Genomic DNA, 23,389 nt, shown 5'->3' on the forward strand with positions numbered 1-23,389 from the left:
AAATAAAGCAATAAAAGGCGATTTGGCTTAAAGGCACTGGACACTATTGGTAATTGTCAAAGACCAGTCTTCACACTCGGTGTGTCTCAACTTAATAATATGCACTAAAATAACAAACCTGTGAACATTTGAGCTCAATAGACCGATTGCGCTACCAATGTTTACATGTGATCACGTGACCTATATGTGGGTATAGCTACACAGTAAAGCCATGGGAAGACTCGTACACCGATGGGCCATATAATTGGATGTATTTTCAATAAATAACAATTATAACTAAAAACGGTGCCCTTTTAATAAAGTTGAATATTGTGACATTGATTTCAATCACTTTTGCTGTTTGATGTACCCAGTATTCTACTACAAAAGAGGTTTCTTTTGAGAAAATGGTTAGACTACGTAAATTACTGATCGAGCTCATGCGCCGTGGATTTTGCGTTGTGTACGGCGTGAAGTTGGACAGTGATAAGGGAGATCGCAAAGTTGTCCTTGTACTCATCTATAGCTGACAGCGACCCCTTCTAATGAAGTATTTTTGGGGGTGAAAATAAAGGGATTTTCAGCTTCTGAATGAGATTTGTATTGAAAATATTGGCATCAACATCATTTCATTCAGGGCACTGTAAAACCACACTTTCCGTTCAGAAACACATGACATCGTGTGAAAATTCTCTTGGAATTTCCTATTTGGTGGAACTGTGTTTACCCATTACTGGCATTGTTCAGCCACCAGTTAGGTCTCATGTTACAAACTCCGGAATATTCTTCAATGATTTCGAGAATTTAGTCCTTTTTTGAGCCAAAAATAATCATGTCTTTTTAACAGTAATCATGTCTTTTTAAACACACGTTTATGCAGTTCGCCGTGTTTGTTTACATCCAATACCCACTATAGGTCACGTGACGCACGGAGCGCAATCGGTCTATTGGTCGTCGAATTTGCGAGATATGAATGAAATAAAATTTAAAACACCTGTCGCACGAAGTTTTGTGCTTTCAGATGCTTGATTTCGAGATTTTAAAATCTAATTCTGAGGTCTCGAAATCAAATTCATGTCGGAAAACGACTTCTTTCTCGAAAACTACGTTACTTCAGAGGGAGCCGTTTCTCACAATGTTTTTTACTATCAACAGAAATATTTTGAGTAATTACCAATAGTGTCCGCTGCCTTTAAACATTTTGTAGTCCCCATTATGGAAGTATATTTATTAACAGTGTGCGATAATTTTTTTATACGGATCTAATTACCAATAGTGTCCGCTGCCTTTAAACATTTTGTAGTCCCCATTATGGAAGTATATTTATTAACAGTGTGCGATAATTTTTTTATACGGATCTTGGCAATAACATCAACCTTTTGTTTGGTTAATTAGGAACGCCCCTATAACAGAGCTCCTATATTTAGCTCCTACTATGACGCTGGACGCAACGTCCGTAATATATCAAGGAACCAATCACATTAGATCTTTGATTTCAATGAAGACTTTCAAGAATATAAAAGAACTAAATAACTTCTTCTTTTTTTTGAAGAAGTATGCGTTAAATGGGAACATTACAGACTTTGTAAGACAAAACTCGTCTAAAATCACTTCTTTGATGAATAAAAAAGATTTCCATCCTTTATCGGTGCAAGAGGAGACGTGTGCCACACTTAAAACGCCAACTAAGTATACCCTACTATGACATGGTATCGCCCAGATTAGGTGTTTCGATTGGTGGAAATGGAGTGGGAGCGATGATGTCAGATGAAATGGGGAGGATGGCGGCTGAGATGACCGGAGGGGCACAGGAGTGGAATCTGGACATTCCAAAAGAAAAGAACTGAAAGCCAGATTCGTTCCACAAAAATCCTCACTTTAAAATGGATTATCCCAAGGAACTGTTACCCTGCAATAGACTACACTCTATTTGTATTCCGCAAACAAGCTCAAAAGTGATTTACACAAGGTGCTACCGCAAAGCTCACCTAATTATACTCCCACAATGTTAAGTTTCAAATCCTAATTAACAATATACTCCATAATTTCGTCGTATGTAAGACTTATTGATAAGCATGTGCTCCTAATTATTCTGGTGCCAACTGGATGGACATTGTTAGTTCGACGGAGTCCGTAATGGCTAATTCGTAAGACACGGAATTGAGCGAGGAAAGCTGACCGCTCAATCTATTTTTATGATCCTACAAGACCCTCGCATTGGCCGCAATCTTTGATGAAACGTACACGTGTGAAAGGCTATCATTGGCTGAGAGTCGTGCGTACATACACACGTGCGGGAAACTTTAGACTATCTGCCAATCACCAAGAGAGGGCGCTCTTCACCAGGTAATGTCAACAACTTTAGGAATAGGAGAAGCATGAGTGACGGTCACTGACAGCAAATACCTTGTGTTTTGCGTGTTTTTGATTTTGTATTTAGATTTAGCCAAACTGTATTTTGTTTTTCATAACACAATGCCAGCATAAACCAAACTGTTCTGGAACAGGACGTACTGGACACTAGTTCCCCAAGGATAACAAGCGGTGTGCATGAGTTTTTGGGAGTGTTTCTTTTAGGGTTATTAGCAAAAATTCCAAAATGTTGACCTACCAAAAATTGAGAAGAAATCTGAAGTTTAGTTGTATGACAATGTATCTGACTTAATTTTCAAGAGGCTGAGAGACTTCTTAATATTTGTTGAGTATTTTTGAATTTTTAGCATTTACCATTGTTTGCTATAGGAGTTGTGCACCCGTACCTGGTAGGTCTGCTGCCCTCTAGTGGCAGAGCTTTCAAAAAGTCTCCCATTGTTTTACATCAAATATGGCGGTCAATGGCGTCATGTGGAATCTATCTATTGAGTTGTATTGTCTAAATGAATGGTTGGTTCCATTTTGCTTTCTGGGAGTATAATTTGTATCATGCTCGAAAGGGTTTGTCTTTGACGCATGACCATCAAATGCCGTTTTCTATCACCAAGCTAATCCGCCTCCACAGTACTTCAGCATCATGCAGCATCAGAGTCCAGCTTTCTCCAGAAGACGATCAGAACATACTGATCGAAACGTCGAGTTGAAACCTCTCCAACTCAATTAGAAATTATCCTAACATGGTGTTACCACAAACCTTACATATAGCACTTTGTGGTTAATTTTTCAACATTGACTCATCTCTGACCCGGCTGATGTTCGAAACACTTGTTTTCACTCTGCTGTCAGATGCACTGCTATTACGGAGGAGCCTATCTCTCTTCCTCGTTATCAGATTCTTCAGATGATTTCGGATCTTGACCGGCCGGATGACAAACAATAAGAAGATGAAGAACCCCTGCAGAGAGTTGAAGATGCTGAAGAGAATCTGAAAGACAAAACTTGAAGACTCGAAGATGGAGAGGAGTCCAAAAACCCACGTGAGACCAAGGAGAACGGAGATTGCCAGCATATTCTGGAGACGGCTCATCATCTTATTACGCTTAGATGATGAACAGTGTAGGTTGGTCTTCTTACATGTGAGTTTATGGAAGACCAGCGAAAAGATGATCGAATTGAAAAGAACCATTAGAGCAATGATTAATAGGACTCCGTAGTAGAGGGCTGGTCCAACGTTCAAGAAGCAACTGAAAGTATAAATCGAGACAGCAATTTACTACAATAATCGTTTGTCATTAAAGGCATAAACTGGACACCTTTGGGAATTGTCAGAGACCAGTATTTATTCTCACTTGGTGTATCCCAACATATGCATAAAATAACAAACCTGTGAAACTTGTGACTCAAAATGAAAGAAAAACAGCTTCCTTGCATTGTGTGCTTTCAGGTGCCTAAAAACGAAAGGCTTCATCAAGTCTTTCAATAATTAATTGAGTGAAAAGTTACTTCTTTCTCAAAAACTACGTTACTTCAGAGGGAGCCGTACCTCACAAGGCTTTATACTATCAACAGCTCTCCATTGCTCGTTACAAAATACGTTTTTATGCTAACAATTGTTTTGAGTATTTACCGGTGCCTTTAAACAATTTCAATAATTTTCATACTAATTTCTTTATTTTCCTCAAACTATTGTGCAATTAAAGTCTGACTCTTTGTACCTTTATGAATGATTATCTTTCCATCTGATTTTAGACTTTTATAGCTGGAAAAGTTTTAATGTCAGATTTTCCACATTGTCTTGTTTTACTTTGGATTCGCCACTTTGAGCATTTTAAAAACATGTAATGTATACAACTCGATCATATTGCTTGGGCAAACAGTTCGAATTTTAATAAACAATGAATAATTATTGGAGAAAGGGTTGCTTATCAGTCACGTCAATTGTCTCTAGCCTTCTAGAGATTTCCAAAGATTGCTCCGGGAGAAAAATGGTCACCAAAATGCCTTTGCCAAATCAATTATGTTTGTAATCAACACTAACGTTTGTATTGCTTTATTGCTTTACTTTAAACTTAACTTTCTGAAACTTTGTAATTAAAGACGATGTTAAATATATATGTAACTGATGACAATGCTTTGTCTTACCTTTTGTCATTGTCATACACTGTGTGATCTACAGCAAGAATTACAGCCACAATACATAAGGGCGTGCCTACAAAAGTAAACACGATGATTACATTACAATGAAATAACGATAACTTAGGAGCTCTGGAAGTGCCATCAAACTTGAGATCCTGATATAAGTTACTGTGGGACAATGACATCATAAACGTAAGATGGCAACATCTTTAAATAGTTTATGTCAGGACGACGACATCTGGAGAGTAGAATATCGTCTTCCAGGTCATCTTGGGAAGACGGTTTTCCCAAGAATTTAGAGAATTAAGTAGCCTGACACATCTTACTTTCATGATGTCGATATCCTAAATATTAAAGGGCATTTTATGTGTTTGTTGTAGTTGTGGCGTAGTGCTTGTCTCGGGTTTTGACTCAAACCGTTGACATAGAGAGACCAGTTTTTGTGGTCATAGTCATGTGGCTACTGTACGCCAATTTCGGTCAAAATGCGCCACAACTCAAAAATAGTCTGGAACCCTGTGGGTGCACATGCAATTTTTGGAATTGAAAATGGCTGAAAATCGCAAGTTGTTGCAACTCTCTGAAGGCCGTGTCCAAAATTATATGACTTCGGCAGTGGCTACGGATGTAACGCCAAAAAGTCATATGCCCTTTTCGAAACTACGGCTTCGGCTTAATAGGCCGCTTGCTGCGTCCTCTCATCTGAAACCATGAGCGCGTATAGCAGCATGCGCAATATTGTCAAACCGCGGTGCCAAGCTAGCCTGAGCCGAATCCAAAGCCGAAGCCGTGGTTTCGAAAATGGCCTTAGTCGTTGCAGCCAGCAGCCGTAGCCGAAGTCGCTTTACGGACGGCCTCCCTATAAGTCATTTTGAAATACGGTGAACACAATACTGTATAACACTAAGTTTGGGTAAATTTGTCAGTACACCCAAACCATACAGTGCACTCCTATCTATATTGTCCACGACATCTCAAACAGGCTAAATGCAGCCCTGTCTGTTTCAACGCAACTGCGATTTCTACCTCTTATTGCACTCACCCCATGCCAGTATAGATGCCTTAATCATGAAATTTCTGACATCGGCGTTGAAGACTTTAATCAGTTTAAGGTAGAGGTTGAATGCCTCTACCCCCATCCAAACAACAGAGGCTAGAGTGAAGTAATGAATCAAGATGGCTACGATGATGCAGCCTACACGTGAAGACGTCTGTTCGATACCAACCAAGAAGACTGTGTAGAGACACAGCAGGGAGAATGCAAAGCTGACCAGTATGCGGCTTGGTACCTTCTCTCGCAGAGATCTACAGGACAAAATCAGAATCCCATCTACTGATTAGGAAAAAACTATACGTCTATTTTTTTTTTCTGAAGACAAGCAGAGTATACTGTGTGAAACGTCGAGACCAAACAGACTGTTTTCAGAGCCAACACACCCTCAAAAGAGAACTATTACGTGGTTGTACCCGCAAGTACAGTTTATTCTTATCCTTCAACCATGCAAAGCTTCTAATATAACACCACTCTCGTCTACTGAATTCTGCACTAAAATCAGCAGAGAAACACTACAACTTTGTTCTAAAAAGCCCAGCTTTTTGAGGTTTTTCGAAATTCGGAAGAAAAGCAAGTATTTCTCTGAATTTCTCTGAAGTAGCACTGAATTCACTGATTTATTATTGCGAACTGTGTGAACAACCTTCTTCTGTTGGCGCCCTCTTTGAATCATGCTCTCCCAGCCAATGTTTCCCATGGTAGCATAATCTCAGGCGAACCGATATCCTTGGGCAAAAATGTTAAAGGCATAGGGGTAGGTTTGGGATTTTGCTAAGGGTCAGCTTCTAGGTCTCAATGTTTTCAGGGACTTGGTACCAGACTTACTTTACAGCTAGGTATGTAGTTACGGTTAGAGCCAGAGCAACAATGGAAATGACGCAACCGATTTTGCTGACCACATCCAAGGCTAGACTGGAGTGCTTGTGGTAGACATCCTTCAATGGAAATGGAAAAAGAAAGTTTCACACAGTGTATTAAGGCCGTGAAAGAATCAGTTAAAATTGTGATAAGAAACATTCATAAAATGAATTACTCCTGGTTTCAGAAAAGCTCAATTTCATTACGTGTAATTTTTGAAAAAATCTCCTAAATCGTTTACATTTTCTTGCCGAGTAATGTGAAAGCCGAGAAATTAGAAAAACAATACTTTTCTGTTATTGAAAAAAAAAGGAATCAACAGTAGCTACAAATGTGACCTTAATAGAAGATGAAGATGAAGAAATATTATTAAATTTCTTACCACAAGAACAGCGAAATTCGTCGTATGGTTACACTTGCATATCGTCTTTCCTTTCTCAAAGCCCACGAGTATACATCCCTCCGTTGACCAGTCTCCAATACTGAAGTCCCAGAATACACAAGAATATCCCAAGACTTTCTCAGCAGCCAAGTTTTTCTTGAAACCAAATATAGAGAAAAAGAAATGTAGGTTAGCCTACATTAATTTGATCGTCGCCATCCCATCTTGTGGATTGATATGGTAATCAGTACTGCATCTCTGGCAAAAAATTTAGGTAGTGCAGGGCCAAATTTCATAGAGCTGCTTAAGCACAAAAGGTAGCTAAGCACATCAAAAATAAGAATAAGGTTACCAGGCAAAGTACCATTCCCATGTAAAAATTATGACTGGTTTTAGGCTCAGTTCTGCTTAGCAGACAATTGTTAAGCAATATGTTCTGCTTAAGCAGCTCTATGAAATTGGGCCCAGATGTGTTACGATGCTTCATTGGCGCTAAAAACACAATCAAGCTTATTCAAAGAAATATTTTCGAGAGTGGCTTTTCATAACAAGTTAATATACTAATAAAGATCGTAGTGCGTAATTACTCTGTTGGTGAAATGGCTGACTACAGACGCATTGTCAGAGAGGTGTTCCAGTGGGGCGCCCTCTATGGTAGCTGAGATGATCCAAGTACCAACATGTCGGTCATGTTTTTCGGACAGCTGGCCAACCTCAGACGAAAATAACTTGCTGTTCGTGTAGAGGATGAAACTAACTGGTACGGGATTTCCTGGGTTAAAGGGAGAACGTTAGAATAAAAAATTTTTACGCAAATAGAAGTAGCCATTTTAGGGCCTCCTGTATTACACACAGCGCACTTTACCTGTCTGCCATTTTGACCACCATATTGTTCGCAAAAGAACTAACTCCCGAAATAGCGCACGAGTATTGTGCGGAGTCAATAGGTGAAACAAAACACAGAAATGTGGTGGACTAATTATATCAAAAACCTCAATAAGCTATATTAACCTGTTATTAATTTAAAGGCAGTGGACACTTTTGGTAATTACTCAAAATAATTATTAGCATAAAACCTTACTTATTAGCGAGTAATGGGTAGAGGTTGATAGTATAAAACATTGTGAGAAACGGCTTCCTCTGAAGTGACGTAGTTTTCGAGAAAGAATTAGTTTTCCACGAATTTGGTTTCGAGACCTCAAGTTTAGAATTTGAGGTCTCGAAATCAAGCATCTGAAAGCACACAACTTCGTGTGACAAGGGTGTTTTTTCTTTCATTTATCCCGCAACTCCGACGACCGATTGAGCTCAAATTTTCACAGGTTTGTTATTTTATGCCCATGTTGAGATACACCAAGTGAGAAGACTGGTCTTTGACATTTACCAATAGTGTCCATTGTGTTTAATAACAAATTTGAAATGGTAGGTTTTATACTGCCAGTTTCAATAAGGTCCCTATGGACAATGCGTCATAAAGTCTTGACGTCATGTTTGATATTTAGTGTACCAACTTCATTACCTAAAGATGTGTTTAACCGTTCTCACTCTGACGAGAATGTTGTCGGCAACCGGTAAGCAAAGGAGTTATCGGTTATCTTCTGGTATTTTCATTTAAAGGGAGAAAAAGTACCCAAATCCTTTAAATTAATTATTCCCATTATTATTTATTGTTCGGCCCTAAAATAAACAAGAGTCAACTAAACCTGTTTGACTGTTACTCAATGCCTCCACTGGAAGCTCTATAGATATTTGTGGATCATTGATGACGTCAGAGTCGGGATCATAAAGAAAGATATCTTCCTCTATCAGATCGTCTCCTTTAGTCTCAGAACGAGCTGCAAACCCAAGCCCACTGGACGAAGCCTCTGGAGAGATACTCAACGCCTTGACGGCAAGACTACGCGTGACTTCGGTGAAGTTTCTGCCATCGGTGAGAACGGACGAGATTTGCCTCTCGAGAGCTAGGACGACGCGAGAAGTTGAGTTGGTACCCCGCAATGGTAGGAAGTTCTCATCATCAACTTGGAGGATGTTGTTAACTACGTTAACCACTAACGATGTCACCTGCATGGAATTTAACAATTTTAGGAGTTTTGCAAAATGTTAATCTTTTAGCTTGTACATCGTAAAAATGAGACTCTCCTGAAAAACATTGCTCTAAGATGTTCACTTCTTTCTCAAAAGAAGCTGAAACTTAAAGAAGCTGAAACTTATACAGGTAAATTATATTACATTCATGTACATTCACAGTAACTAGGGATTCATTTGATCCACTGTATCAAAACCCTTTATGGGTTGTCATCTGATTAAACAAAATAATATGAATACTTTGTATTATACATACCTCGAAAGAAGTGTCATTAACATTGACAATGCTATCGAGAATATCTGCTGTTACAATGACTGCCTGACTGTCAATTGAAGACGTATTTCCAGTTATAGATGCAAGAGCTTGGCCCGTTAGATAAACGTTATCCGGAGTCACTGACATCTTCAGACACAAGGGAGAAAACATTGCTACTTTTTTTGTCAGGGTGAGTTTTAAAGGCACTGGGCAACTTTGGTAATTGTCAAAGAGCAATATTTTCATGGTTTGTGTTTCCAAATAAATGCATAAAATGACCAACAAAATCCGTGAAAATGTTGACTAAATTTGTATCATCAAAGTTGCAAGAGAATAATAAAAGAAGAAGAAACCTAGTCGCACAAAAATGTGTGTGCCTTTAGATGCCTAAAAGGCTTCAGGGAGAGCCGTTTCTCACAAATTGATACTATCAACAGATCTACATTGCTCGTTACCAAGTTTAGTTGTTATGCTAACAATTATTTTGAGTAGTTACCAAAAGTGTTCCGTACGTCCTCCAGTTAACGGGTCAATTCGGACCGGGGAAATTTCGGAGAGTATAGATAAACCTTTAAGAAATGTTTCAGAACAAACTTAGCTTACGTTTTTCAAAACTTCTAGCTGCTGATTAACATCTGGGTCCGAGAATGTCAGGCAGTCCGGTTCGAATGACGGTACGAAAAAACTTCTGCTAATGAAGTCACCATAGCAAAATCCAGAGGCCTTTGCTAACAACTCTCCTAAAAAGTAAAAGGGAAAGAAACAGATATCATTGTGGACTAAATTTTTTCCAAATCTAAATAGTTACAGGACTAAAATAGAATGTAAAAATAATAGAATGCTAAACTCGTTTTGTATTATAACACAACATGAAAACGTATGCTTATTTTTAGGCACAACTATCAAGAAAAATACAATACAAGTAAATGTAAGTTTCATTAATACAATGCACACTTTCTGAGAAAATAGTAAAAAATCTGTCAGGGTACTTTTTACGTCAAGTCTTTTAGATCACCGAAGAACATACTAAAATTAGGTTCACCTCATCTTCAAAGCAGGAACTATTGTAAAGTGATGCATTGATCAATTTTGCCGAAAGAATTTATTTTAAAGAATGGTTCTCTAAGAAACAAACTTTGACAGATGATGCTGCTTCAAAATGCAAAAACATTAAAAAAATTCGGGTATGTCATGGTCAATGTCAGACGCAACCTGCGTGTACATGGCTGATGGACATTGGGGGATCTCCACATTATCTCATTTTCGGTAGTTAACTACCACATCAATGTCGGATTATTTCATAAAACACCCTTGAATGTAAGCTTGTAACTTTCCAGAATCTATAAAACTGCGTTTTGAAATTTCAATCTAAATTTTGGGGACAAATCGGCAAAAAGCTATGACTTAGAATTTTAAAGTAGTGTGGTTTAAGATATCTGCTCTGCAATACATTGATGACGTCATCAAGACCCGGTACCTTTGTTTGTTTGTGAGATGCATTCCTCCAATGATTCGCAGCTTGAACCAACTCTCCTTTCAGCAAACGTAAGGAGTGTCCCGGATGTATTCATGACGTCATCAGAACAGGATGCTGGATCGTAAAACAATACAAAACATTTGTTGACTTGTTTAATCTTTCATCATTGAAATCCATGCAGAGGAATACGCGAGGCTAAATGCTCGACGGGGACATATGACTGCACAACGGCAACAATTTCGAGACGACTGATGAATATTGGTACCAACTCAAAACATTATTAGCATAATATAAACTTACTTGGTTACGATCAAAGGAAAGCTGTTGGTAGTATAAAACAGTGTGAGAAACAGCTCCCTCTAAAGTAATGTAGTTTTTTGAGAAAGGGGTAATTTCTCACTACAATGTTTGAATTTGATAAAAGACTTCAAGAAGACTTAAGCCTTTTTAGGCATCTAAACGCGCACACATTTGAGAAACAAAGATTATTAATTTGTTCTTTCATTAATTTCTTGCAACTTCGACGACCAATTGAGTCTAAATTTTCACAGATTTGTTACTTTTGGCATACATTGGGATACACCAAGTGAAAATACTGGTCTTCAAAATTACCAAACTTGTCCATTGCCTTTAAACTTAAAGGGGCTGTATCGTAATGATCAGAGCAAGATTGGTACTGTAGTCTAACACGGTTTATTTGCGGTTGAAAGCTGGACGAGACATTGAACAGCCACAGATTAATTATGAGGAGACAGCCCCTTTAAATCGAATCACGAGTTTAGTAACTTGTTTGCCTTACAAATTTAACCCGTTGGAAATGTACAGAGAAGTACAGAAATAAATAAGTAAACGTTAAACTTACAGAGAGTTGCCACAGAAACGTTTTGGCTCAATCCCAAGTTTGGATTTGAAGATGCGTATGACGTCAGAGCCCGCTGCAGTGAGATTGCTATCTCTGTTTCTGACGTCATCACCAACGAGAAGTATTGGTTGACGTAAATGATGACGTCACAAATGACACTCGTATATCCCGGACGTAAACTAACCACATCGTGTTTGGTCCTTATCGAATAGCCGTAGAGTGACCGGAATGTCTCGATAGCGTTTGATATCTTAAAAATTATCAGAAAATATTGATTAGATTTTTGATAGACTTGTTTCGACCAATTTCTTGGTACCCATACAGCATGTATTGCATGCATAGGTAACCATGGAATATTGACTAGTGGTTGACAAAATGGTCGCTACTCAAACTTGCTCATCAAGGAATGGTTCCAAATGAGAGTAAGGTTAGCTACAAACGTTCTAAAAGTTTTCAGGATTTTTAGAAATGTTACAGGCGCAAAACAACACATCGGACCAATACAAATACATGAGCTTACGTCACTGAACGATTATCCAATGAAATAATAGGGTAAGTAAGTAAGACCGGTGAGATAGGGAACAAAGATTGATCTCAACTATCTAGTAAATTTTACTCAAAAGAGGGCGCACCTTGCGGTTTACTCTTTGACGTAGAGCATCGAATGTATTGCTCAATGGGTTGCTCAAATCAGGAGTCCAAATCTCACCAGTGAGTTGAACCCAGGCTTTGAAAGTAGACACCTCTAAAAAAGAAACCAATAACAATCAAAGTTTAGTGATGGAACAGCTTGTGAGTTTTCGCTTTGGTATTTTTACCCGACATTCCGTTGTTCCCATTTTCATATGAAAGACAGGCAGAGAACATCTTTTGACTCGTGAAGGTATTCTGATCATTGTACTCATAAAATTAACACCCACTCTTTGTACACATATTACCTGATAAGGTGAGCAATATTTGATGTTCCACCGTCTCATTTGCATAAATCCCTCCGCGTCGTCCAACGCATACGTATAGTCCCTGATCAGTGTAGGAAACTTCGCTTATGGTGAGTGGCGATCCGTTGCAGATGAATTCACGTTGATGGGGAGTGACGCGGTACCATTCATACTCCCTAGCGTGTATAGCACACCCCAGTGAGACTGCATTTGTATCTGCGTAAGAATGGTCGACTACTTCAAGTGACGAGACTGTAAGAAGAAAAACAATAATGTCAAATTTCTGAAAAAAATATCCTTATAAAAATAACATGGTTTAAAAAAGATAACGATGCACAATATTCGTTAGAAATGTGTCTTTTTATCGGTAAGTTCATGATAGAACTCGGTCTTAATTTGTAGAGCCAACTTGTTGACTCCACAAAATGGTGGACCGTAAGTTCTGCCTGCTGGGGTGGATTTCACAAAGGTATTCCTAACTTATGACTCGTCCTAGGCAATGCTAAGAGATAGGACCAGTCCTAAGCTAGGACCAGTAACTTAGGACTGGTCCTATCTCTTAGCATTGCCTAGGACTAGTCCTAAGTTAAGACTACCTTTGTGAAATCCACCCCTGTATTTCTACAACTAATTTTTATACATGGTTTATTCCTCACATTTATTTTATGGAAATTTAAAAAAGATTTACTAGATTTGAAGACATTGTGTTCCTATAAACATAATCTTAGTTTCCCTACTTTGAAGTCGTTATACTTTAACTTATTACTAACATTTTGTTTATTGAAACAAAACACAGTGATAATACAGAGCTCATTTGTCTTCTGAGTTGCTATAGATAAATTACGTTCATGTACTCACTGTCGCCTCGCGCACACAGCCAAAGGAAGGTTTGAAACGCCAGGAAGAATCCCAGTGCCATCCACATCTCATCTGTTGGATGCCTTCAACTCGAGACTGCAAAAAACAAAGAAACTTAATATTTTAATAGATAAGTTTTAACGATGAGAGGTGTACAGCGTTAGGAAAATTACATGTCCGTGCCAGGGAGACTATAAAACAGAACGAAGATCATGCCACCACTCTACTCTTGTTGTTGATTGCGTGCCGAGACACATCATGATGAAGCATTCTTCTGAGAAAACTAATATCAAACTTGAGTGTTTGCGCTTACTTTAATTACTGATGACTTAAACAGTACAGCTGTTGATGATTCTTGGTTGGTGTAAAAGTACAATGAGCAAATAATTAACATTTTGTGTTTCGGTTTTCAGATAATTTAAACACTTTAGAACTGTTTTGAAACTAAAACTGTTTTGAAACTGTTAATTAAAGTCTCTCGATTGGCTAGATGCACTCACATCAGTGAACCACCTCTTCAATAGGGAGGTTTCGCACTCAAACGGATACGCATACGCATACGGTTAGCTATATGTAACGTACGTACGTGTAGCAAGCATGATATCAGTGTCGTCTGTACGTATAGCGGATACGAGTAGCGTATGACGTCATAATGATGACGTATCCGTTGCACTAACCGTATCCGCTCGTATACGAAACCTCCCTATTAAAAAGTCATGCGATTCATTAGATAAGTAATTATCAGGAGAAAGGGGAAATAAACAAGAAGTTAGCTATAAAAATGGCACAGTTCAAAATTTCCATGCGCTCAACAGTTGATTATACTCATGTCTTTTGTGGATAACTTTCGGAATCCCAATTACTCTGTTGAAAACAACATGGAACGAAAGTCCTGACCCTTTTTGACTACTTCTATAAAACTACCTGGAACATAGTAATAACAACAGGGGATAATGGTCCCTGGTTGGATGAAGCTCCCCATGTCCAAATTTTATAGAGATGCTTTGAAGCAAAACGATATTGCTTAAAGGCAGTGGACACTATTGGTAATTGTCAAAGACTAGCCTTCACAGTTGGTGTATCTCAATATATGCATGAAATAGCAAACCTGTGAAAATTTGAGCTCAATCGGTCATCGCACTTGCAAGATAATAATGAAAGAAAAAAACACCCTTGTCACACGAAGTTGTGTGCGTTTAGATGGTTGATTTCAAAACCTCAAGTTCTAAATCTGAGGTCTCGAAATCAAAGTCGTGGAAAATTACTTCTTTCTCGAAAACTATATGGCACTTCAGAGGGAGCCGTTTGTCACAATGTTTTATACCATCAACCTCTCCCCATTAATCGTCACCAAGAAAGGTTTTATGCCAATAATTATTTTGAGTAATTACCAATATAGTGTCCACTGCCTTTAAGTAGGATGTGAAACTTAGCATGGTGGGAGTATAGGTTGGGTTTGCGGTATAGCACCAGTAGTGTCCACTGCCTTTAAAGGAACACGTTGCCTTGGATCGGACGAGTTGGTCTACAACAAGCGTTTGAAACCGTTGGTTATGAAATGTATATGGTTAGAAAGATGTTTTAAAAGTAGAATATAATGATCCACACAAGTATCTCTCAAAATTGCACGGTTTTCTTTTTACGTCGCGAACTATCACGGTCGGCCATTTATGGGGGTCAAAATTTTGACTCCCATAAATGGCCGACCGTGTTATTGGACGAGGTAAAAACAAAACCACGCAATTTCGAGGCATATTTAGATCATGTGTAGATCATTGTATTCTAGGTTTACATCATCTTTCTAACCATATGCATTTTATAATAAACGGTCACAAAACGCTTTTCAAAGACCAACTCGACCGATCCAAGGCAACGTGTTCCTTTAACAAGTGTCTGCTAGGCAAACAAATGAGCAGGGTGCCAATCACAAACTGTACCACATGTTGTTGTTTGGTTCGGTAACCTTATTCTGGTAAGCATGAGTTCGGTTGTGCTTACTTGTTGTGCATTAAGCAGTTCTATGATATTGGGCCCAAGATGGAAGGTGTTTTTTGTTCAACCAATTATAAGAACTGTTGCCAAATAGTTGAGTACAAACAGTTGGAGGTCCCTAGCCTTTGGAAAAATACTCCGCTACTATAGCAACGCGAGGTCGTTAAAGGCAGTGGACACTATTGGTAATTGGCAAAGACTAGCCTTCACATTTGGTGTATCCCAACATATGCATAAAATAACAAACATGTGAAAATTTGAGCTCAATCGGTCATCGAACTTGCGAGATAATAATGAAAGAAAAAACGCCAATGTTGCACGAAGTTGTGTGCATTTAGATGGTTGATTTCGAGACCTCAAGATCTAAATCTGAGGTCTTGAAATCAAATTCGTGGAAAATTACTTCTTTCTCGAAAACTAGGGCACTTCAGAGGGAGCCGTTTCTCACAATGTTTTATACCAACAACCTCTCCCAAATACTCGTCACCAAGAAAGGTTTTATGCTAATAATTATTTTGAGTAATTAGTGTCCACTGCCTTTAAATACAAGAATAACAACAATTATACATTATTTTGCTGTCCAAAATCAAGGCAAGAGAAATTAATCTATGTTATGAGAAGTATTTATTTGGGTATTTCTTTTGTATTTGAATCTTTTTCTTAATTTGTTTTGGTTACATTCTTTCAGAAAACCTTAGCCGGAAGGACAAATTGTTGACAATTTCCTCCTAAACTCATTCCTAAATGCATTGCAGGCAAAGTCTGCCTTGAATGACGTCACAAAAGGGGTAGGCGGAGTCAGCCCCCCAAACAACTTTATATATTTTTTAACCATATAAATTGTGACAAACAATTACTAAAAAAAATTGTTTTATTGTTCGTAGGCATATGCTCTTATGTTTGAAATAAAAAACTTCTGTTTCCAGGTGACTTTAACAATTTCATTAAGAACCTTCGCTTCGAAATGAATTCAAGTAAATACAAAACTCATTATTCAGAGGGTTTCCAAGGTCGATTGTGAAGAACTTGTCTTTCATTGGTCGGGAATTAAAAACAAATAATGCTGTGTTTATTTCAAAAATTAGTTTTGGCGGTGGTCAAAACGGATTGTGTTTAATGACGTTTCGACTGAGTTTCGTACAAATTCAGGGTTGAACAACTGCATGGATTACTTCATCAAATGGGAAATGAATTTAAGGGTGCAACTACCTTGAAGAATTTCCCGTGAGACATCGAATTACTAACAACCAATCATTCCGAGCGTTCTCTTTTTATAATTGGTTTTTAATTCTGTTCAGTTTGGTTTAAAAGGAACTGGTCGGTGCAACGTTTTCATTTCGGTATCAATAGTTTCGTCAGTTACAACAGCGCCTTGCCGACAGTCACTATACCATTGTCACGGTTAACCCAGTGATCTACTGCTTCAAATATGAACGCTTTCAGAAACAAACCAAAAAGATGATGTGTAGTGGATATCAACACAATGTCAACCGTGTGGACACCACTAGTGGATCAACAAGGCAGGTAACAAACGCACATCACACCACACAGGTTTCAGTTATTAATGCACCATGCATCCTGCATGCTGATGAACCTTAACATGCAATCTCAGAAAGAACTGTGTTCAGTCACTACCAATCCACGTTGTCAACCGGAATGTTGATACTACTTGTGGGTCAACAAGTCTCAGACCAATACAGTACAATATCGCACAGTTAACAAATATAAAACGGACCAACAAGTTTCGCATGCTGAACCTTGATTGCAGTCTTTATATGAAACTGTTTGCAACCTCGAAAAAACCATGCTTCGACCCCGCATTATCAAGTCCTGTTACGTACCGTGTAGTGTAGTCTATGCAGTTCGTGAATTCAGAGCGGATCGGTGCTTGCGTAAAGAACCTTCGACAAGGCTAATAAACTCCTTGATGGATAAAAGACTGGAAACCAAGCGGGCATTGCAATGCTTATTTTTTATCAAATAAGTAGAGACATTGAATTGGTTTCAATTATCCCTAGTGGTTTGCTGTCTTCCTTGAGAAAGAAGAAGATAAATTCCCAAAACCTTGATGGTGCCACAATGACGCAAACCAAATCATAACGATTGTGCTGATTTCAACAAAGCTGGTATTGCAATGCCTATTTTTATCAAACAAGTAGGTACTATAACACGTTTGACATTGAGTTAATTGCTGTCTTGAGGGACAAAAAGAAGATAAATTCCCGAAACCTTATTCTGGTAAGCACGAGTTTGGTTGTGCTTACTTGTTGTGCATTAAGCAGTTCTATGATATAGGGCCCAAGTTGGAAGGTGTTTTTTGTTCAACCAATTATAAGAACTGTTGCCAAAAGGTTGAGTACAAACAGTTGGAGGTCCCTAGCCTTTGGAAAAATACTCCGCTACTATCGCAACGCGAGGTCGTTAAAGGAACGTTACAGAAAAATCATGAAGATCACAGATTTACATGAAACTTACACGGTCTAATCATGATGATAGTAGAAAACATCCCTTGAAATATTTCTGTCTGAAATTTCATATTTGATGACAAATAAATAATCTAATTTCGCGTTTTGAGTTCATCGCTCAGTGAGCGTTTTATTCATTTTTTTGTTTTGGCATCGATGCAATGCAAAATTTGTAATCGGTTTTTCACTATTCTCTCGTGACCCAAATGGCCGATCGATCTCAAACTTCTACAGGTTTGTCAGTTTATGTATATTGTGGATTATATATAGTGCTTACACTGCCAGCAACTTTTTTGCTAGCAAAACCAATTCTGTAATGTTCCTTTAAGTACAAGAATAACAACAATATACATTATTTTGTTGTCAAAAATCAAGGCAAGAGAAATCAATCTATGTTATGAGAAGTCATTATTTGTGTATTTCTTTTGTATTTGAATCTTTTTCTTAATATTTTTTTAATACATTCTTTCAGAAAACCTTAGCCGGAAGGACAAATTGTTGACAATTTCCTCCTAAATTCATTTAACGATTTCATTACGAACCTTCGCTTCGAAATGAATTCATGTACAAAACTCATTATACAGAGGTTTTCCAGGGTCGATTGTGAAGAACTCGTCTTTCATCGGTCGGGAATTAAAAACAAATAATGTTGTGTTTATTTCAAAAATTAGTTTTTGCGCTGGGTAAAACGGATTGTGTTTAATGACGTTTGGGCTGAGTTTCGTACAATTTCAGGGTTGAACAACAGCATTGTGACAATCACTGTTTTTTTTAATTGATTACTTTATCAAATGGGAACTGAATTTAAACGGGCAACTACCTTGAAGAATTTCCCGTGAGACATCGAATTACTAACAACCAATCATTCCGAGCGTTCTCTTTTTATAATTGGTTTTTAATTCTGTTCAGTTTGGTTTAAAAGGAACTGGTCGGTGCAACGTTTTCATTTCGGTATCAATAGTTTCGTCAGTTACAACAGCGCCTTGCCGGCAGTCACTATACCATTGTCACGGTGAATCTGTGCATTAACCCGGTCATCTACTGCTACACTATGAACGCTTTCAGAAACAAGCCAAAAAGATGATGTGTGGTGGATATCAACACAATGTCAACCGTGTGGACACCACTAGTGGATCAACAAGGCAGGTAACAAACGCACATCACACCACACAGGTTTCAGTTATTAATGCACCATGCATCCTGCATGCTGATGAACCTTAACATGCAATCTCAGAAAGAACTGTGTTCAGTCACTACCAATCCACGTTGTCAACCGGAATGTTGATACTACTTGTGGGTCAACAAGTCTCAGACCAATACAGTACAATATCGCACAGTTAACAAATATAAAATGGACCAACAAGTTTCGCATGCTGAACCTTGAATGCAGTCTTTAGATGAAACTGTTTGCAACCTCGAAAAAACCATGCTTCGACCCCGCATTATCAAGTCCTGTTACGTACCGTGTAGTGTAGTCTATGCAGTTCGTGAATTCAGAGCGGATCGGTGCTTGCGTAAAGAACCTTCGACAAGGCTAATAAACTCCTTGATGGATAAAAGACTGGAAACCAAGCGGGCGTTGCAATGCTTATATTTTATCAAATAAGTAGAGACATTGAATTGGTTTCAATTATTACTAGTGGTTTGCTGTCTTCCTTGAGAAAGAAGAAGATACATTCCCAAAACCTTGATGGTGCCACAACGACGCAAACCAAATCATAACGATTGTGCTGATTTCAACAAAGCTGGTATTGCAATGCCTATTTTTATCAAACAAGTAGGTACTATAACACGTTTGACATTGAGTTGGTTTTAATTGCTGTCTTGAGGGTCAAAAAGAAGATAAATTCCCGAAACCTTGCGAGGATGCCACACGTGACACTAAAATGACGCACACCAAATCAATCCGATTGTGCCGATTTCGTTTAGCTTTCCAGTCGTTTCAGTTTGGCTTAAAAGGGACTGGCCGGTTGCACGGATTGCCAAGTTTAATTTTTCAACGGATCCAGCAGCTAAAAAGATTGAGTTCTCTTATCAAGTCTGGTTTCTTTTCATGATGGAGATATCTACAGTTTCTGGTCCTACAATTGATGAACCTCAAGTTAGCTCAAAAGGTGCTGCTTTTTATGTATATTTGACATTAGGCTCACTTGGATTGATAGGAAATGCATTCGTGTGTCTGGTCATGATAAGATATAGGAATGTGTTCAACTCGTCAACTAACAAACTCATCATCCACCAATCTGCAGTGGATTTTCTGACCTGTCTAGTGTTTATTCTGCGCCTCTGCTTGGTGATATCGCCAGGAAATGTGCCCCAGAACACACTGGGTACATTCTATTGTAAACTTTGGTCGTCCAGCTTACCACAGTTTGCGTTGTTCATCACATCAAGTTACAACCTGGTTGCAATCTCTATTGAAAGATATTATGCGACCTGCCAGCCTATCAGACATCGTAACCTTTTTTCAAGCCGTCGACTCAAGATTATCATGGCTGCTGCCTGGATATGTGGTTGGGTTCCGGAGTTACACGCCGTGTTCATAGCGCAAAGGATCGCTGGGGATTGTTCCTTTATTTGGCCAAGTCCTGAAACTCAAGCTTTAGGTGGTTTCTTGGTATTCTCACAAGAGCTATTCATCCCGATCGCAGTCATTATCTTTGCCTACACTAACATTATCTCAGAGCTCCGTACGCGATCCAGAGCCAGGGCTGCAGACAACAATCAAGACGCGAGAAACATGCTGTCTAGAGCCAACAAGAACGTCACCAAGACGTTACTGGTAGTGGCTGTCTTCTTCGGTATCTGTTGGACCCCTGCAAGCATCAGCTACTTGCTGTTTAATTTCGGTATTAATAGTTTCGTCAGTTACAACAGCGCGTTGCCGGCAGTCACTACCATTGTCACGGTGAATCTGTGCATTAACCCGGTCATCTACTGCTTCACATATGAACGCTTTCAGAAACAAGCCAAAAAGATGATATGTGGTGGATATCAACACAATGTCAACCGTGTGGACACCACTAGTGGATCAACAAGGCAGGTAACAAACGCACAACACACCGCTCAGGTTTCAGTTATTAGTGCACCAAGCATCCCGCATGCTGACGAACCTTAACATGCAATCTCAGAAGGAACTGTGTTCAGTCATCTACCAATCCACGTTTTCAACCGGAATGTGGATACTACATGTGGATCAACGAGGCTCAGACCGATACAGTATTAACATCGCACAAGTAACAGTTATAGAAAGCACTCAACATTCGTGAACCGTAAAGAACGCAAATCAGTTGAAACTGTTTTCAGTCATCTACTGTTTCCTGAATTGTCAACTGGAATGTGGACACTAATTGTGTATCAACAAGGCTAAAACCAATACAGTGTCAACATCGCACAATTTCAGTTATAAAATGCACAAACAATTCCTAAAGAAAATATCGTTGTCAACTTGAATGTAGACACCACTTGTGGGTCAACAAGGCTCAGACAGATACAGTATCAACATCGCACAAATAACAACTATTAAATGCACTCAATGTTCTTGCTAAATTTTAAAATGAAAGAAGAAACTCATAACATTCATCTACTGTTTCAAATCGTCAAGCGAAATAACTAAATACATTTGCCACAGTGGTCGTAAAAATAAAAGATTTCCGAGGTTAAAAAGTTTTGTAGTCGCACTCGCTTTTAGCCACCGGGGAATACTTTTTGCAGTCACTTGCACTGGTACTAACGCCGTTGTCAGATGCAATTGTGTCCGCCAAGCAATACTGTCCGCTCCGGACACTTTCGCATATGCAATCGTGTCCGGGGCTATGCAAAAACCGCCATGCGGACATGTACATGACTGTACATGTATATGCGCGCGTAAGCGAGCGTGCATGCACTGAACCTACATGCATCATGAATATTCACGTAATTTATAATTGCAGCGAATACCCGAGGACCGAACATTTCCCATGTCATTCATGACAAGCACTTAGCTTGTAACAACAAAATTGCGAACGTGTTCTGTCGACCATGGGTGATTAATTTACTGCAAGGACGGTTTTGCACGGGGCGGACACAACTGCATATGCAAATGTGCATTATGCAGCAGCGTCCGGGCGGACATGATTGCTTATGCAAAACCGTCCGGCGAACATTATTGCATATGTAATAATGTCCTCCGGATAGTATTGCATAGAAGACATAATTGCATGCGACACCGTCCTTAATTGGGCACTTCGCACAATGGTTTACTTCAAATAATATAATTAATGACATGTAGATTTATGACGTCGTGTATGTTAATTTGAAATGGTTGTGTATTTAGATTTACTTAAATATACAAAGACACATGAGGTAGGACTACCAATAGGGTTAAGACCTGGGCCCTATTTGCGTGGACTTGGTTCCACGTCTGCGATCGTGGTTTTTAGTCTATCCGATCCGATAGCCAATACATTATTGCATGAAATAGCGTCCTCTTGCAGATTAATCTCCCTCAATGGCCTATACGATCACCCTGGGATTGCTTGTGGAGCGTGTGAGATAGCAAATCTGCTGGGAAATTCTGTGTGGCTGATGAAGATAAAATAACCGCAGCTTGAATTCAATTCTACATTATGCGCTTCCCCGACATGGATCCTCACTTTGGCCCACATGTCTATATGAATTCCATGTATCATAGTGACATAATGGGATAACCCAAATATTACCCAGGCGGTTTTACTAGTCGAGAGAGGGGCCCCAGTTTGGGTTATCTGGGACTAAAGCCGCTGTGTGGTTCTTGGGTGCAGAATTCGGTGGGTCCACACGGCGAACCATTGGCCCACGTGGGACCCAGATGAGTCCCAGATCAGTTTCTCGGCCTACCCATTATGGTCCATGTAATTATTGAGTACATGATCCGAATGGGCACTTATGGGTTGCCCCAAATGGGCCCCATATTGATGTGACCCACATGGTACCCACATAGACATGTTATTTTTTTTTCTTTTCGTTGAAAGTTTATTATTAATCTTCTCTGAAGAAGGTCCGGATTGGATCGAAAGCTAAGGCCATCATTAATCTTTAATATAACCTGTTGACCTGGCCGGTTGTCAGTGTTTGGAAAAAAATCTGTCCTCCATACCGAAAATTAATATTGGCTGAGGAAGATTGATTCAAAAGAGGGCGCTATCAGAACAATTAATTTGCACACAGTTTAGTGTATTGGGGGACATACTCTCCAGGGGACAGAAAGTCCTCACACATCGGCAAAACACACGTTAACAGTGTGTATGCAGTTCACACCAAAAAATGTTGGGAGTGGAAAAGCGGGAAAAGGACATTAAGGGGGAACTAAACATTTATGTACTTTGTTTAATATCTTTTCTTTTTCCATTTTTTTTTTCCTGCAGCCATGTTAATAAACTGCTATTATTTAATTTAAATAAACACGTAATTGATGTATTAAAACAAATAGCATTGTTCTTTGTGGTGTTATTCTCAGAATTGAGGGCGCTACATGGGGACACCGATGATCACATGGTGTTTAGTGGCCGTCTGATCTCCGTGCGCATGATAGCGTTAAATAGTGGCGCAACCTGAAAATGTCTTGGGGAAGTCAGTGACCGCTCATTGCAAACACAGACAACTAAGACCTCGAGTCCGCCAATGCTTAAAGGAACACGTTGCCTTGGATCGG

The 23,389-nt window shown here is 39.0% G+C and overlaps 2 protein-coding genes across 2 annotated transcripts in view; one reads left to right on the forward strand and one right to left on the reverse strand.

Annotated features, from left to right (window-relative positions):
* Nucleotides 1–1,551: 1,551 nt before the first annotated feature.
* The window catches only part of LOC139954446 (adhesion G-protein coupled receptor G7-like), a 36,527-nt gene continuing 14,689 nt past the window's right edge, over nt 1,552–23,389 (reverse strand). Inside the window, exons 2-15 of the mRNA XM_071954246.1 lie at nt 13,262–13,357; nt 12,404–12,655; nt 12,098–12,210; nt 11,466–11,715; nt 10,604–10,717; nt 9,730–9,866; nt 9,127–9,273; nt 8,486–8,846; nt 7,370–7,554; nt 6,783–6,938; nt 6,368–6,477; nt 5,531–5,793; nt 4,495–4,561; nt 1,552–3,596 (exon numbers count right to left, since the gene is read on the reverse strand). Of these exons, the coding sequence (XP_071810347.1) occupies nt 3,128–3,596; nt 4,495–4,561; nt 5,531–5,793; nt 6,368–6,477; nt 6,783–6,938; nt 7,370–7,554; nt 8,486–8,846; nt 9,127–9,273; nt 9,730–9,866; nt 10,604–10,717; nt 11,466–11,715; nt 12,098–12,210; nt 12,404–12,655; nt 13,262–13,328 (2,691 nt within the window). The 5' untranslated portion in view covers nt 13,329–13,357 and the 3' untranslated portion in view covers nt 1,552–3,127. The remainder of the gene's footprint in view (nt 3,597–4,494; nt 4,562–5,530; nt 5,794–6,367; nt 6,478–6,782; nt 6,939–7,369; nt 7,555–8,485; nt 8,847–9,126; nt 9,274–9,729; nt 9,867–10,603; nt 10,718–11,465; nt 11,716–12,097; nt 12,211–12,403; nt 12,656–13,261; nt 13,358–23,389) is intronic.
* LOC139949750 (somatostatin receptor type 4-like) lies at nt 19,775–20,836 on the forward strand. Its single transcript, XM_071948286.1, has one exon. The coding sequence runs from the start codon at nt 19,775–19,777 to the stop codon at nt 20,834–20,836; it is 1,062 nt and encodes a 353-aa protein (XP_071804387.1).

The sequence above is a fragment of the Asterias amurensis genome, chromosome 2 (genome assembly GCF_032118995.1).
Source record: "Asterias amurensis chromosome 2, ASM3211899v1".
Lineage (NCBI taxonomy): Eukaryota > Metazoa > Echinodermata > Asteroidea > Forcipulatida > Asteriidae > Asterias > Asterias amurensis.

Bases quoted from the DNA above. Each gene is read 5' to 3' on its own strand.
- LOC139949750 (XM_071948286.1), top strand. From the start codon at position 19,775: ATGGAGATATCTACAGTTTCTGGTCCTACAATTGATGAACCTCAAGTT.